Source organism: Alosa sapidissima, chromosome 5, assembly GCF_018492685.1.
Source record: "Alosa sapidissima isolate fAloSap1 chromosome 5, fAloSap1.pri, whole genome shotgun sequence".
Lineage (NCBI taxonomy): Eukaryota > Metazoa > Chordata > Actinopteri > Clupeiformes > Clupeidae > Alosa > Alosa sapidissima.
The window spans coordinates 12,760,931-12,777,734 of record NC_055961.1 but is presented as its reverse complement, the minus strand read 5'-3'; the positions used below and the strand labels follow the sequence as shown (position 1 = coordinate 12,777,734).

The following is a 16,804-nucleotide window of genomic DNA, read 5'->3' as shown; positions in this document are numbered from 1 at the left end:
TGGCACCATATTGGCCTGTATTTTGTCTAGAAACATATTCATGGGTTTCATCAGGTCCCTTTCCACAGGTGTATTTAATAAAGCATCATGCAGTCAGCATTCATAATTTAGGTTCTTGGTTTTATAGCCTACACATGTGGCCTGATGTAACCCATGAATAGGCTATGTAGCCGGTTCCTTACTCGAAATGTATAATAGGGATTTTAAATTCTTTAATCACGAGATTTGAACAGACAACCAAAACTGCACAGATAGACTATGAGAATGTCTTGTAACCCCCCCTCCACACACACTCACACACACACACACACACACACACACTTCCACGTTGCTCTGCGATTAAAGAAAGCAGTTTTCGATCTGAAATCTATTTTGACCCTCCTTTGATACCATACCAGAGTCAATTTTTAACAATGGGAGGGGCTAAAGGAACTGAATGCATCCTCATTGAATGCACACATGTACACAAACAGCGAGCAGGCACTGTTTGGCTTCAGTGGACAGCTGAGATAGTGACGTGACGACAATAAGTGTTCCTCTGGATTACACATCTAATGTTTTAATGAACGTATAACCTACATGCAAGTTGCAGAATAACGGTAGCCTACCCTAGATTAGAATAACGCGAGACGCAAGCTAGCTAGCAGACTACCTAATTTTTGAAAGCAGTGAACACCACCACCACCACCTGTTGTTAGAGTTCAGCTTTGCTTGTCTGATCATGAGTTCAACATGCGCCTGTGACAGTTCGGAGGTAAAGTCTGAATAAAAGTAATTATGTTTGACTCTGAGTAGCCTGTTTGTCTGTGTACGACACGGTGTAGGTAGCCTAGATGCAGCTATTTCAAGCAGAACAAAGCATTTCACAGGCGCGCTCATGATTCCATGTTTTTTTTTAATTTTTTTTTTTACAATAACCCATTGTCAAAGAGACACTATGTGTAGAGACAGCTTACAGTTGATTTTTCTCTGCAGGGATCTAAGTTGTGGGGAGGGAGATTCGCTGGTGGTACGGATGCCATCATGGAAAAATTCAACGCCTCAATTGCATATGACCAAAGAATGTGGGACGCAGACATCAGGGGCAGCAAAGCATATGTTTTGGCGCTGCAGAAGGCTAACCTGGTGACAGAAGATGAGATGAGCCAGATTGTCTCTGGTCTGGATCAAGTGAGTTTCTATCTATTTGAGTTCCTTTGATGTGTTAAAACCAGTGCAGCTTTTGTTTCGGCTACTTTGATACACATGATGTTAGTGTCGACTTGGTGGTGACACCTGTTGCTCCAAATTCTGTGATCTGTCGAATTTTGTGACTCTAGTGGGCGGGGTTTTATTGGAGTCTATGAATGTACTGAGCTGTACTGACACAGAGACGAGGCAATTCTGTTATGTGTGTAATTCTCCTAATAAACTTTGTAAATCTTTGAAACATGGAACATTGACCGGGTGTGGGTGTATTACTCTACAGGAAGTAATTATGTGACTATAACTCTGCAGAACAAAATGCCCTGGAGGTCACAAACTGCCTCCTTAAGTTTGTATATCAGTTTGAGGTGCCAAAAAGGATATTCAGACAATGGGAATAATGTCAGTAAAGTGTTTGCTGATGTAAATGGCAATGTATAATATCAGTAAATTTCGGCAGAGTTACAGTGACATAATTTGACAGTAGCCTATCAAAATATGTGACCTGTCCTGCTGAAGTCCACCAAAAATGGATGACAGAAAGTAATGGCCCTTTCTCTGTTGTCCACAGGACAATGGTTGCATAACCATGTGACTGCCCTTTGAGCATTTGTTAGTTGCATTCACCAAACAATGCCTGTATTTTGAACATTGAATTTCAATCAGATTTGAGTGCTGGCTAAGAACATAGGCCTACATTATTGAAATTATTGATATTAAAGAAAGATGACGGATGGCATAAAAAACATATTTCCTACTGTCCTGTGCCTACTCAAACCATGCAGGTTCATGCAGAGTGGTCTCGGGGTTCCTTTCAAATTAAATCAGGAGATGAAGACATCCACACAGCTAATGAACGACGGCTTAAGGCAAGTCACATTCATACTGTCCGTATATACTAACTTCTGCTCTGCTGTGCCTTAACATGTTCATAGAGAACATTGATGGTGTACAGTGTAGTGTACTGTCAGTGTTTCCCATACATTGACTTATTTGTGGCGGCCCACCACAATATCAACATTGACCACCACAGAATGATTTTCCAGGTTGTACTAAATTATGCTTAAATCAGGTTAGCATCATAACCACGCTGTGCTAATTTGTTAAAAACTGTTGCATTCAAGTTAATTCTGCAAACCAACCACCACAAATGGAATTCAATTCTCTGGGAAACACTTACTGTAGTCCTATTTTGCTCCCTGTCAGTTTTCTTTGTTCCCTAGTCTTAATATTTGCCATTATTACTTTGATTACATTTACACCACAAACAAGGAGAAATGCAATGTTACCTTGGTGAAGATTTAAACTCCAGTAATCCAGTGTTTCTATTACTGGAAGGAAAAAAACAAGATCTTGAGTTTTTTTCCCCCTAAAGTGAGAAGCTCCCAATGCAACCCCTTGTTGCAGTCAGGTTTGTTCATGAGCTTTTTGGCTTTGTGTAGGAGCTGATTGGAGAAGCAGCAGGCAAGCTGCACACTGGGAGAAGTAGAAATGATCAGGTGAGTTTCAACAGTTTGCTGAATATTTAGTTTGAAGGTGGTAGTATCTCATAATAATTCAGGTGGAGTCAGTGGGGGTTTAGTGGAATAAGAGTGGAGAACACCTGCATTGTTTGTTCTTTTTTGGTTATCTTAACAGGTTGTAACGGACATGAGACTATGGTTACGGGATGCCATAGGTATTGTGAAGGGTCATGCCTTACAGCTAATTACTGCCATGGTGGACAGGGCCTCCAGGTAAATATATTTTTCTTACCACGGCCACACACACACACACACACACACACACGGTCACAGACACAGTCACAGATATAGTCACAGACACTCGTACATAAGTACATGCCATTTTCTTAACACACACACACACACACACACACACACACACACACATATGCATACCAGGTCAGAAATAGTAACGCACACAGATGCACATAATAGAGTCCTCTACTTTACATAATAGAAATACCTGCAGGATGCACATCAATATCTGCTCTGTAATTTGTGTGCTGCATGCATCCACCCTTTTGCCCATGTGTAGGGAGATAGACATTGTTTTCCCTGGGTACACACACATGCAGAGGGCTCAACCAATCAGATGGAGCCACTGGATTATGAGGTAAAGTGAGTTTCTGTTTTCCAAGAGACCTATTACAGAACAAAGACCCCAATTAGACAATAGTAAACTGATTGATTAGTTCTGTGTAAACTTGACGTACAGTCCTTGACTTTATCGAAAGGTTGTGGATATTTTAATTCCACCGCCAATCACATACACCTTTGCGGTCCATGCCACTGGAGCAGCATTGTTCATAGGCTGGTGTATAGTGCCATGGGTTGGTCCAAGTGGCATGGTTTGGCCCCATTTAAAGAGCCCGGACTGAGCTAGAACAATTGTTTTGTACACACTGGTGGAGACTTTCAGAATGAGGAAAACTGAAAAAAATTGTAATGGATTGTAATCAAGGGCTGCACCTTTTATATATTAATGACGCCAGGTACATATTCGATTTGCCATGTAGTTTGTAGAGTACTTTGTCTTGTCAAGTCTGATTATAATTGCTGTCTCCCGTCTGTGCATTTCATTTCAGCCATGTAGTGGCCTTGAGTAGAGATGTGGAGAAACTCGATGAAATGCGCCGGCGAGTTAATGTACTGCCTCTTGGAAGGTACCCCTTTCTTTATCTTTGGGTTGGCACTTAGTTGACACTCCAAATTCACTTATAAAAAAAAGATCAGCTCATGTTTCTTGTCATCCTAGTCTTTCACAGTTCTGTATCGATGACCGTTTCAATTCCAAGTGCCCTGAAACCACTCTTAGACCACATAGAAATTGAAATGCCTGCTGAGCATTCTGGTCAAGTACATGTAGATTTTTAACTACAATATATTTTCTTTTCTTAGCTTTAGTGACCTCTTTCTTTTGACCTCTTTCTGTTTACAGTGGCGCCATAGCAGGGAATCCATTCAACATTGATCGCAAACTCCTTTGTAAAGGTTCTCAATTATAGTATCCTCACACTTGTAGTGCAGCCCATTTTACAGTCTACAGACTATAAGACCTGGATTTTTCTCTGTGACAAAAAAATAGATATGTACTCTCTGGAGATATATACTGTAACGGTCTCTGTCTTTTTCTGTATAGAACTGGCCTTTGATTCAGTCAGTATCAACAGCATGGATGCTACAGCAGAAAGAGATTTTGTTGGTATGTATTTTACCACTTTCTTATACACAGAGGATAAGACAATTTGATATCATTGTTTTCTACACTGCATATGGCCATATGTGTGTGTGTGTGTGTGTGTGTGTGTGTACGTACAGCTGAGTTCCTCTTCTGGGCATCTTTAAATCTCACCCACCTCAGTAAGATGGCAGAAGACCTTATTATCTACAGCACCAAAGAGTTCTCCTTCGTTGCACTGTCCGATGCTTACAGGTAACACATGAACAATAAACAGACACACGCACACACACATACATACATACACACACACACACACACACACATACACACCTACAACTAAGACCAGATCACAAAGTTTTTGATGATGATTCCAATGTCCAAAAAGCTGCTTGTTGACTGTCCCGTGCTCTGGCGTGCGCTCCCTGTGTCGTGTGTCCAGTGTGTGCTTTGGGTAGTGTAGCAGTTAGAGCTCTGTGCTTGTGTGTTTGTGGCCTGAGCAGCACCGGTAGCAGCCTGATGCCCCAGAAGAAGAATGCCGACAGCCTGGAGCTTATTCGCAGCAAGGCTGGACGCGTCTTCGGAAGAGTAAGGAACTATGAACCCTAGTTTGTAGGACAATGTGGAAACGTGAAAGTGTTGCACATAAAGCTTCTTGAGAGAAGGGATGTTTGTGATTTCTTTCCACCATCTGTGGAAGAAATACAGAAGCACTATGCTTGCACAGCTGCTCTGGGTTCCGTTTCTCAGGAAAATCTTACTTAAGAGGAACGCAGACCTCCAAATATTGTTTGTTGTTTGAGACCATCCCCAACCAAGACACTCACACAAATACAGAGAAGCTTCAGTGTTTTCATCATTCATAATAAGTGGACAATGTAGTATCTAGTGCCAGTGACTGGTTGTTAGTTTGAGAATCAAAACATGTGCCATGTTTGCCAAATGGTGTCCATGTGACTTATCAGGAAATGTGGATCTCCGATTTACCACAACCTTTGACTTACCAAACACTTTTTGCCTCAGTGTGCAGGTTTCCTTATGACATTGAAGGGCCTGCCCAGCACCTACAATAAAGACTTACAGGTGAGGAATGTCAGCATATCCTGTAGGAATGTATGGAGATTGAGACCGGTGTGGTTGTTATGAGACAGATTTGTGAGGATTTAAGAATGGAAATTAATTCGGCGTCATTCATGTCTTAGTCACTGGGTTTGTCTGTTGAGTGTTAGTTGCTAGAATAACTCCTATGTAATTGCAGCTCATATGGAATATGTATACCAGTATACATATGCCTCTAAATGGCCCTGAAAGGCATAATTCACATGTAGTATTATAATAGTGCTTCATTTCCTTTACATCCTACAGGAGGATAAGGAAGCCATGTTTGATGTGTATGACACAGTTGAAGCTGTTCTCCAGATAGCCACAGGTGTAATGGCCACACTGACGGTAAGGGGTCAGGCTGACCTTTCATCCCGATTCCTTTGTCCCTCGCTGTGGGCACCAGCTCATTATGATGCCTTCACAGGTGGCACTGGCTCTGACATATTTATTTGTTCTTAATTGTTCTTCACAGGTGAATAGCAGTGAAATGAACGCTGCTCTAAGTCCAGACATGCTTGCCACTGACCTAGCCTACTACCTGGTCAGAAAAGGGGTGGGCTTCTTTCTCTCAGTTTGTTTTCTTATTCCTGCTCCTTCCTTCCTTCCTCCTTGTTAATGATTTGACCTGATGTTTCTTGTTTGCCTCAGGTCCCTTTCAGACAGGCTCATGGATGCTCTGGGAAGGCTGTAGCTCTCGCCGAGTCCAAAAAAGTCCCACTTAATAAACTTACTCTGGAAGACCTGAACACCGCCAGGTCAGCAGACTTAATACACACACACACACACACACACACACATTAGTCTCATTGTTCCAGACCTGCTGACATTGCTCTGGTTTCCCTTCTCCTTTTCTTCTCTCTTTCTCGTTCTTTCTCTCTCTCTCTCTCTCTCTCTCTCTCTCTCTAGCCCGCTCTTTGACAGTGATGTGTCCTCTGTGTGGGACTACAGCAGCAGTGTGGAGCAGTACAGTGCCATAGGTGGCACTGCCAAGAGCAGCGTGTTGGCACAGATAGACCATATGAAAACCTGGCTGGAAAAATACAAGCAGTAACGCACCCTGCCTTGTTATGATGAACACACAACACTCACACCACTTATATAATGTGTCTTTATAAACCCAAACACACACCTAATGATAATAAGTTGGCTTTGTGCTGAGGTGATTTCTGGTTGCTATGTGAAGAGTACATAAAAATAATAATAATAATACTGTTACATGATTTAATGCACTCTAGTCTTAAAGGAAAGTTGTTGAAAGTGCAATGTAAACTTTTGCGTCCCAAGTTTCAGGGTTCTGATTGTTAAGTTTCGGTTTTACTGGATTTGTTGATTCTTTGCACCTGTGCTTATATTTAGTATCAAAAACATTTAGATTGACAAGTTTATGCTGCAAATAAAACACTGAAGTCTTGCATTACACTAATGTCTTGCTTTATTAGTGCTCTTTACAGCATGCCGATGTTAGTAATATCAGTGCCTGTCGAATATTGATGGAGCATTGTTTATTTTGTCAGTTACAAAAACAGTAATTGTCAATTACAACAATGTTCTATCAGTTTTACCACATTTGCTAATGCACCATATCTAGACATTGTGCCTATATATGAATTCTATGAGATTCCTATCTATTTAGAACGTAATTGAGAATATATGAAATTCAACCTCAAGAGAGCCTACAATTACATCAACTGTGATTGTGCCTTTATAACTGGTGATACGGCCTCTAAGTCCGCCTTTTTCCCTTGCTCTGATGGCATCACACACAATTTCCGCAACTCATTACCGCTAGGAAAAGGGGCAACCAGTATCCCAGAAAATAAATAAATAAATCATTCCCATCTCATTCAGATAACCCTAATAAGGAGACGGAACAACCAAATACCACACAGAAGCAGACATGGACCATCTGGTCATTAGCAGATAATGCATCTGCTCTGGAACGGAAACGGCAGGAAAGATAGAGAGCATGTGCGTATTTCATGTTCGCTTAGAGCGCACAATACAAGCTAACGGATACAAGGACAGAGCACAGACAAAAGGCAGACCCTGAGAGAAATGGGACAGCAGAGTCGGTCAGAGCTGAAAGCTCATCTGGCAAGGGTGAGGACCTGGACACCACTCTGCCGTTGAGCTGCTGAGCAGGCCTGAAGATGTTGGTCATGGGCTTCCCAGTCCAGTACCATACCTCCCCAGCCACTTCTACCAGCTGAGGAGGAGAGGAGAGGAGATTTACACTGACAATACTTGCTAAATGTTTTTGTTTATGGTTCTTAACAGACTTCCAATGACATCAATACACACGTATTAACACTAAAATGAGTTTACAGTAGTCATATAAACAAAATAAACAAACTTATTATTAGACTTTAATTCTAGAAGTAGAATTAACAGAATAACTATAAAAACCATTTTAACATACAAAGTATATACAGTATACAGTATTTCTAAAAAAAAAATATTCTCAATTTGGAACAAAAGATTCCATACTGACTGCTGTAGTGTGTGCCTTGATGGGATCATGGTGTCTTACTTGTCTGTGACTGGCTGGCAGTGTCTTGTGGAATATGGTCCAGATAACGGCCTCGTTGCAGGCAGGGGTGGTCATGGACCCACAGTAGCGGTAGTAGGCCGAAAGCTCATGGGCCGGAGGAATGATGTCACTCAATTTGAAGGCTGCCACTGAGCTGGTGTTTCCTGTAGCCACCAGAGCACAGGAGAAATTAATCAAGAGCACACATTAACTTCTTACCTTAAATAAATAGTTCAAGAACAAATGATCAAAGAATCTGATATCAGAAACATTTGTTGAGAACTTCATGAATGTCTGGACTGTTTAAGCCCTGCTCTGTCTTAAAAATGCCCTCATTTAAATGCTGGGCAAAGAGCAGTCAGTGTGTAAGCAAATTTCTCAATCAAATTGATTCGTGTGGCGTGAGACAGCTTTTAGCTGACCCACTGTCGCTTAGGATCTTTCTCATGGTATTAAATTTGCAAAAAGATTTTGCATATTATTATTAAGCAAGCTCTAGTTAGACTTTATACTTTGCTCTTATTTAAATAAGGGCCTAACTGTCTGACAGTTTTCCTAAGTCACCCAAGCTCACCAATGAAGCGTACTCTCCTCAGAGCTTCTAGCACCCTATCAAAGTGAGGGTTGTCCTCCTGTGATGCCTAGAGAGGACACGAGGAAGTTGGTCATGATTTTAACGGAAGCTATAGTCAAAGCAGGGGCATGTAAAATCAAGAGAGCAGCACCTCAAAGAAGAAGCCAAGCACGGCTATTCCAGCGCTGTCACTTTCAGCCTCTTCCAGAGACTGGTACTCTTCTTTGATGTAGACAATGTGGAGCTTCAGGGATGAAAACACAGAGAGATACATACACACATGTACACAGAGGACAATTTAATACCGACGATGGAGCATGGTGTGCATACAGCACTTTTCCATTACCTAAAGATAATCCAAACAACTGCAGTATTAAAAAAAGAATCAAAGAATTGAGGCACTACTGTATAAGTATAAGTATATATACTCTTTTGATCCCGTGAGGGAAATTTGGTCTCTGCATTTAACCCAATCCGTGAATTAGTGAAACACACTGCACACACAGTGAGGTGAAGCACACACTAATCCCAGCTCAGTGAGCTGCCTGCAACAACAGCGGCGCTCGGGGAGCAGTGAGGGGTTAGGTGCCTTGCTCAAGGCACTTCAGCCGTGGTCTACTGGTCGGGGTTCGAACCGGCAACCCTCCGGTTACAAGTCCGAAGTGCTAACCAGTAGGCCACAGCTGCCCAATACTGTATGAAAAATATAAAGCCTTAATTAAATACTGGCTATATGCCTACACGTTTCAACTTCTACTCTTTATCAGGGCATCAACTGCAGCATTGTTCCAGCTGTTCTCTGCATTGAGACGAATGCGAGCTGAGCTAACCTCCATGGGGTAGCGCTCTCCATCCACCGTGTGCTCCGAGCCAGGCCCAGCATTCACGCCCCAGTGCAGGTGAAACTGCAGTGCCTTGTACACACTGGGCAGGCCCCCTCCGTGGATCCTCATAGATTGTGGCAGAGCAAAATGAGCTGAAATAACAATAATCACACTAAATCATCATCACACTAAACTATTTATTTTATTTAAGGATATTGGAAAGTAAGTAGTAAAATGTATTTTTTATAGCACGTTTATACACAGCTTACACTGACCAAAGTGCTGACTTTGACTTTACTGTCTTATAGACCCTTTCAACAATAAAAACAAAAACAATGCTTGAACGTTCTATTTGGTTCCCAATCTATGGAATGTTAAAACGGAAGCAGAGACGGTTGATAAAGCCAAAATGTATCCACTTTACACTAGATTCGCCTTTACAGAATAGAGGGCAATGTATTGTGCATGGCATAGAGGAAGATGGGAAATGTCTTAAATTGTGTTATATCTCCTCCGGAGGGTATATGCTTTCAGAAAATATATAGTTTAGGGTGTTTAATTTGTTTCCCTTAATAGTGCAGGCCAAAATGTATCTGCTGTTCACTTGATTCGCCTATACAGAATAGAGGAGTATGTGTTATGCACGGTATGGAGGAGGATGGGACATAAGTTGATTGATGCTATATTTCATGTACAGTGCATATACTTTTAGAATATGTATAGTTTTGAATGTTCTATGACTTTGGTAAAACCATGACCCATGCATAGGCATGCATTGTTAATTATTAATCTTAAACTATATTTATTAGTATAGCATTTTTGCCAGATGTCACAACAATAGAGTCACTTTTTTGGAGGCTAACTGCAGTTATCCCATCTGCACCCTTCTGTCGAATTAGGACATGATCATGTCCATCTTCAACTTTGCCTGCATTCACTAACATAAACATACTATGCTGTCCGATTATTGTTTTAGACAAAAATTGTGCAAAGTAAAGGGGCATCATACAGGCCCCTCTGATTGGACAGACAGTATATCAGTCAACCCCTGGGCAAGAGGTCAATTACTATAAGACTTGCAAAATGATGGATTGATACTTTAGTGTGATGTTTCAGTGACCTCTAAATCAGATTACGTAAACACCAAAACCACTTTCCTAGGCTGAATAATGCCTAACTATGTGTTTGTACAGATTACACATTGTGGAACACTTACATGCAAAAACCCACTTGGCTCTATTTAAATATTTAACAACCATTTCCATTGATTCAAAGGGCCACAATGTAAAAATAGACACCAATTTTGCAACAAACCAGTCTGAAATAAGCCAAAGGAATTCACTCTTTGAAAATAAAAGAATGTTCCTCAACAATGCAAGATTCTAAAATTCCATGTTAAGTTAGATGGGGTCAGATATTCTTTAGAATGTGTATTCTACAGCATTCTAATTACAGTTTTGTCAGTATTTGCTGAAGAATAATGCATAAAACAACCCTCATTTTAACATATTTCCACCAACTGGATTTTCATGGTCTTTTACTATGGTGTAAAGATCACCAATTGAAATATAAAAATGTGAAAATAAATTCTGTTGCAATTAGTTTTGGGTCAGACCTTTGCCTGGACTATTAGCTCCGTTGTGGTATTTATACAAATTAACTATACGTAATTACATTATGCCCTGTTTGCCCATGTTAACAAACAATTTCAAAAAACTTATAATACATTTTTTGTTTGTCTTGATGTAAGTAATCAACTCAGTAATTTTCTTGGTGATATGTGAAGGTTCATTTTTTTCCCCTATTCACGTGAGAAAAATACTGTAGGCGCATGAATAGGGTATATTTGGGTCTTTTTCGAAACTTTCCCCTATCGGGATTCTTCGGGGCTTTTTTCCCCTTACTCAGGACATATTGAGGATTCAAAATCAGTTAAGTTTGCTTGTGTTGCAATTTGTTCAACCTTGACCCCTATTTTGGCTTAAAATGACTGGACTATTATTCCAGTGACTTCGGACTGTTATGCTTCCAGACTGCCAGTGAGTGTAAAGAACTTTGTTGGCGTTGCATGCATCGGTTGTGGAGACACAGCTGTGCGCAGTTTCACGCGAGTCATCATTGCCCTTGGACATTTTCAGCCGGTTGGAAATTGGACTAATTTTATTTTTAATTTGTATTTATTTTATTTATTAATTTGTTTGTTGTTTGTCTTGTATGTCTTGGTGTCACGGGTACGCTGGCGACTACGCCGCTCCGTCCGGCATCTTTTGCGTTTGTTATTTCTTAAATGTAGTTCTATGTCTTGGTGTCACAGGTACGCTGGCGACTACGCCGCTCCGTCCGCTATTGTCTTTGTTAGTCTATGATTTTGTATGTGTCAATGACAATGTCTTAGCCTATATGTGGAGCGCTTTGGGTGGCACTCTGTGCACGTTAAATGCGCTATACAAATAAAACTGACTTGACTTGACTTGACTATTATAGACCCTTTCAACAATAAAACAAAAACAATGCTTGAACGTTCTATTTGGTTCCCAATCTATGGAATGTTAAAACGGAAGCCTTGTAAGGCCAACTATGATGCTGATAATGGAACTTTCTTGACGTACACGTATAGACCCTTTCAACAATAAAAACAAAAACAATGCTTGAACGTTCTATTTGGGCCCCAATCTACTTCCTCTGCATTAAGATAACATATGGAATGTTAAAAAGGAAGTCTTGTGGGGCCAACTATGATGCTGATAATGGAACTCTCTTGAAAGGGTCCATAATGAGATATAACAGTATAGGAATCATGAATCTTGAATGTACATTCATTAGGCCCACATCTGAAGAACAGATATAGAGAAAACACTTGAAATCACCTGAGTGTCCGAGGTGATCCACTGTGATGTTGCTGATGTGATCATGCCCATCGAAAGCGAATGGGCCCAGGGCTGGGTCATACTGAACTGTGCTAGTGACTATGTTAATGGGAGACTGTCTCTGCCCTCCACATTCAGGGAACATTTGGAACCACTTTTCCGGCTCTGACAACGACAAAGACAATGGCAACAACAACATCAGATCAGATCGGGGTTGGCATTAAAATAAACATAAAAAGAAAACATCTACTGGTAATAGCATAATAGACCACAGATAAACAGGAGACAGGGACCACTTTCATTATTCCCTTCAAGTTGATACGTTATGGAAGCCAAACTTAAATACACAAATCTTGCTATACATTTACTTCACCATGCCACTGACCTACTGATGCATTTGACACTTACCCTCGCATGTGTCATCACATGAGTACTGGCTGTGGTAGCACCAGGGCCGAGTTGTATGGTACTGACCTGGAACACACACACACACACACACAGAAACACACACACACACACACACACAAGCATGCAAGCCGTGTGACTGTCATGGGTCACAGGAGTCCCTTTTAGCAAAATAACACTTGTGTGGTCATTAACTGGCACATTTATTTATTTTTCAGGCCTTTTGAGACACGGCCTGATAATCTTGCCGTCGGCAACATTTCCACTTGACCTTACAATGAGGTGTCACTGACGTAGCAACGCAGTATAGGAACACCACACCCTCCCAGTCATAGGCCCCCTATTACCATCACCAGGCCCCTCCATTCATAAGTTGGTGTCTTCCCCAGCTGTATGAGGAGGTTTGTTTATTGATCTATTTGTTTGTTTTTGACTTCCACTCTTCTTTTCTTTGTAGCTTGAATGTCAAACCCATTTGTAAGTCGTCACTTTGGATGAAAGAGTCAGCTAAATTAATAAAAGTAAAGGTAAATGTTTTTTTCAAAACTGCTCATCTGGTTGCTTTTTTATGTTTTTTGCTCAAGCTGTTGTTCAATCTCGAGTGCATGTAGTGTAAGCACACTGGTTCGTAGCCCTACACAATGACTATACTGTAAGAGACAATAAGGGCCATTTTGGACACCTGATTCGTAAATAAACAGAGCGTCAATTAATTTGATTTGATTTGATGACAACCTTGACACCCTTTTTTGACAAAGAGACCTATTAAGCCTTTCAGGTAAAGGTGAGTTTTAACAAAGGCCTGTTGTAGAGTCTAAACTCTCAGCTTAATGATCTAAGAAACATTAATAGACCATTAACAGCTTGACTGTTTATTCAACACTGAATACCACTGACAAGAGGATAAGGACAAAATATACCATAACCTCAGCAACAATTTTCACATTATATGTTGCTAGCTGCTTATGTATGTGTATATATTTTTGTCCAACAAGTTGTTTTTTCGATCCATGCCTATACTAATAATAATCGATAGTTCAAGCAAAGAAACATATAAGTATAAGTAAGTATAAGTATATATACTTTTTTGATCCCGTGAGGGAAATTTGGTCTCTGCATTTAACCCAATCGGTGAATTAGTGAAACACGAACAGCACACAGTGAACACACAGTGAGGTGACGCACACACTAATCCCTGCGCAGTGAGCTGCCTGCTACAACGGCGGCGCTCGGGGAGCAGTGAGGGGTTAGGTGCCTTGCTCAAGGGCACTTCAGCCGCGGCCCACTGGTCGGGGCTCGAACCGGCAAAACCCTCCGGTTACAAGTCCAGAGTGCTAACCAGTGGGTCACGGCTGCCCTTATACATTCAAAGACATAATTAGGTCCAAAGACGTAATATAGAACGTAATATAGGTCCCTATTTTTCAGTAGCATGCTGTAAAGTATTCAGTATTAGCTATTAGCTATGTTTACTGAAAATATGAACAAATATGAAAGTAATTAAACTTGTAGGCTACTAACAAGCAAACTAAGTTTAGCAAAGCACATTTCCCAGACCTCTTTCCTTACCTGTGCAGCATGAAAGAAAGGACAGAACAGTGGAGAAGTGGAGAGAGGTCCTCATGACTGTGGCACAGCACTACACAAACTGCTCAGGATGAGAGGAGTGCACCTGAGAGGTAGAGAGGGGGGGGGAAGAGGAAGGGAGGGAGAGAAGTGTAGTTGTGGTGAAAAAAACTATACAGAGACAGATTCTGACTGTGGGATCTTCTAGGTAGCTAACTGACACATTCACCACACAAGGTTGGATGATGAACTCCAAGATGCATAAAGCTGCAGTATAGAATTTCCATCTACAATAACCTAGCTAATGCTAGCTACTCAAACAGCTGTTAATTTGTCCTCAATGACCATGGAAATTAAATTGAGTGGTCACAAATTTTTGCATAGTGTTGCTATAAAATCTTTGGTGACTTTGAGTTTTTTTTCTAGACATGTGAATTGAGCTAAGTAATGGTAGCCTTACTACTACACTGTATAAAAAAGAAACTCTGATGAAGATTTTAAAGAGAAAGCAGTAGAAATGAAACAGCGCTTCCTAGAAAGAGGCTATACAGCTCAGTGTGTTGATGAAGCGTATGATGTTGCACTCTCTAAGTCTAGAGCTGACCTTTTGAAAAAAAGTATTAAAAAGGAAAGGCACTTCTCAGTTTCTTCTATCACTACCTATACTCCTCAGGCTCACATCATTAAAAAAAAACATTCAAAAACATTGGCACATTTTAGCCACAGATCCAGCCCTGTCCAAAAACTTTCAGGATCCACATCTTTTTGTTCATAAAAGAGGCCTTAACCTACGCAACAAACTTGTTAAAGCCTCTATTTTGCCTCCCCCTAAACAGGCACTGCTAGCCCCAGTCAAACCTGGGAACTATCCCTGCGGGAATTGTGCCCAATGTCTTACATTCCAGTACATCCTCTAACTGGAAAGACATTTAAAATCAAGGGAGTTATTACATGTAATACAAAAAATGTAATTTATTTGTTAAAATGTCCATGCGATAAAATGTACATTGGTAAAACTACCCGTCCACTTAAACAAAAAATAAGTGAACACAAAAGTTCAATTAGAAGGAGAGATGAAAATTATCCAGTCGCTTGCAATTTTAATGATTGTTCACATCCTATCTCCTCCCTTAGATTCCAAGGTATAGAGCAAGTATTTTTACATAGAGGGGTGATATTGACAGAAAGCTCTGCCAACGAGAGCTTTTTTGGATCCATACTTTGGAGACATTACAACCTTTGGGCCTAAATGAGGATTTCGATATGAGTGTATTCCTATAAACAATGAAATGTTTTTTATGCTTTGTTTTTATGACGGCTGAAGCCTGATGTGTACATTGCATTGATTTGTTTCTTGTTTCCTGTTTTTAGATAAGCTTCATCGTCTATCTATGGACTGCATTTCCCATGATGCTTTTTTGGATGTCATGACTTTGTAAAAGACTACAATTCCTAGAATGCACTGAAACTGACACAGGTGTCATGAATCAATGATTATATGTAACCTCATGCACTGTTTCACTTAATGTGTTTTTACTCTGCCTGAAGAAGGCCATCTGACCGAAAGCTTGCACATAGAGTAAAAAACCTTGTTTGCAAAGACTTGAGTGTGCGGATTTTTCTTTACTTTTTATTGAGTTACTTAGCTAGTAGCTTTTATTGGTTCCAGCTACTTAGTTTTGAACATTGGCAAAAACACCACCATACCATAAAATCCAATGTCAGCTTCTTCATCATGAATGGAGGATGAAGTTGATGGTGTACCTGGGAAGATAATTGAAAAAAAAAATCTGAAATTACCTGTGAAGTACGTTTGACCATTTCACTGTTATATTGGAAAAGGTCATTAACAGCTCAGTGAGAGATATTCCCTCTACCTTCATCAGTGGAGGTATCCTTAGGAAGAGCCTGAGGGCTGAGAAATTTAAGCAAAGCACCTTGAGGGAGAAAGAAAAGATGTTAGCATTTCCATATTTTGATATTTAGAAGGGATGCAGCTGCTTTCACAAGTACCAATGCTTACGGTAAAAACATCCCAAGCTAATGTTATACATTAACCTAGGCCTACTTGTAGCTTAACATAGCATTTAAGCATCCTGCTCTTTGAGAATTAGACAGATGCACCTGGTGCTTTAAAGACAGTAAACAGCTGGCGTCCAGTCTGCTTTGATGCACGGAATTTATCGTGTGGTTTTCCTAACCCCCATTTGGTAAATAGATCATCACGGTCGAATAGTTAGTATAGCAGAGAAGCTATGCCACTTTCATCAAAACTTATTACAAATACGATAAACAGTGATATTGGAACAGATCTGCGTCTTCCTTATCCCGTTAATAAACATACTGTATGTAACCATATATATTTCGTCCATTCGGAAAAAAAAGTTGCGCTAACTGTTCTAGTTTGTTACAAGCAGCATGGGCCTCAGGCAGGTAGTTAACATAAACATTTTTTGCTAGGCTAGCCTTCCTGCTGCGACATTACACCATTACAAGTAGAGCTATTTTATCCAGTGTAATTTATCACTTACCACTATCTTGTTTTTTCTTGTCATCCTCTTCCTTTCTC

At 40.5% G+C, this 16,804-nt stretch overlaps 2 protein-coding genes across 2 annotated transcripts; one reads left to right on the top strand and one right to left on the bottom strand.

The window, feature by feature from the left end:
* The first annotated feature begins 433 nt into the window (after positions 1 to 433).
* Positions 434 to 6,888, top strand: asl (argininosuccinate lyase). Its single transcript, XM_042093260.1, has 16 exons — positions 434 to 754; positions 976 to 1,170; positions 1,971 to 2,054; positions 2,628 to 2,684; positions 2,824 to 2,921; positions 3,223 to 3,300; positions 3,773 to 3,850; positions 4,126 to 4,178; positions 4,327 to 4,389; positions 4,506 to 4,620; positions 4,869 to 4,953; positions 5,389 to 5,448; positions 5,731 to 5,814; positions 5,942 to 6,022; positions 6,118 to 6,224; positions 6,376 to 6,888. Exons 1-16 carry the CDS (start codon positions 722 to 724, stop codon positions 6,518 to 6,520), a joined length of 1,416 nt encoding a protein of 471 aa, XP_041949194.1. The 5' UTR covers positions 434 to 721; the 3' UTR covers positions 6,521 to 6,888.
* A 27-nt stretch (positions 6,889 to 6,915) lies between these two features.
* Positions 6,916 to 15,997, bottom strand: ca4c (carbonic anhydrase IV c). Its single transcript, XM_042093261.1, has 9 exons — positions 15,943 to 15,997; positions 14,239 to 14,341; positions 12,673 to 12,738; positions 12,265 to 12,429; positions 9,404 to 9,549; positions 8,725 to 8,817; positions 8,574 to 8,640; positions 8,000 to 8,163; positions 6,916 to 7,675 (listed from the first exon to the last, which is right to left on the bottom strand). The coding sequence occupies exons 2-9, from the start codon at positions 14,291 to 14,293 to the stop codon at positions 7,457 to 7,459; spliced, it is 975 nt and encodes a 324-aa protein (XP_041949195.1). The 5' UTR covers positions 14,294 to 14,341; positions 15,943 to 15,997; the 3' UTR covers positions 6,916 to 7,456.
* Between the last annotated feature and the right edge of the window lie 807 nt (positions 15,998 to 16,804).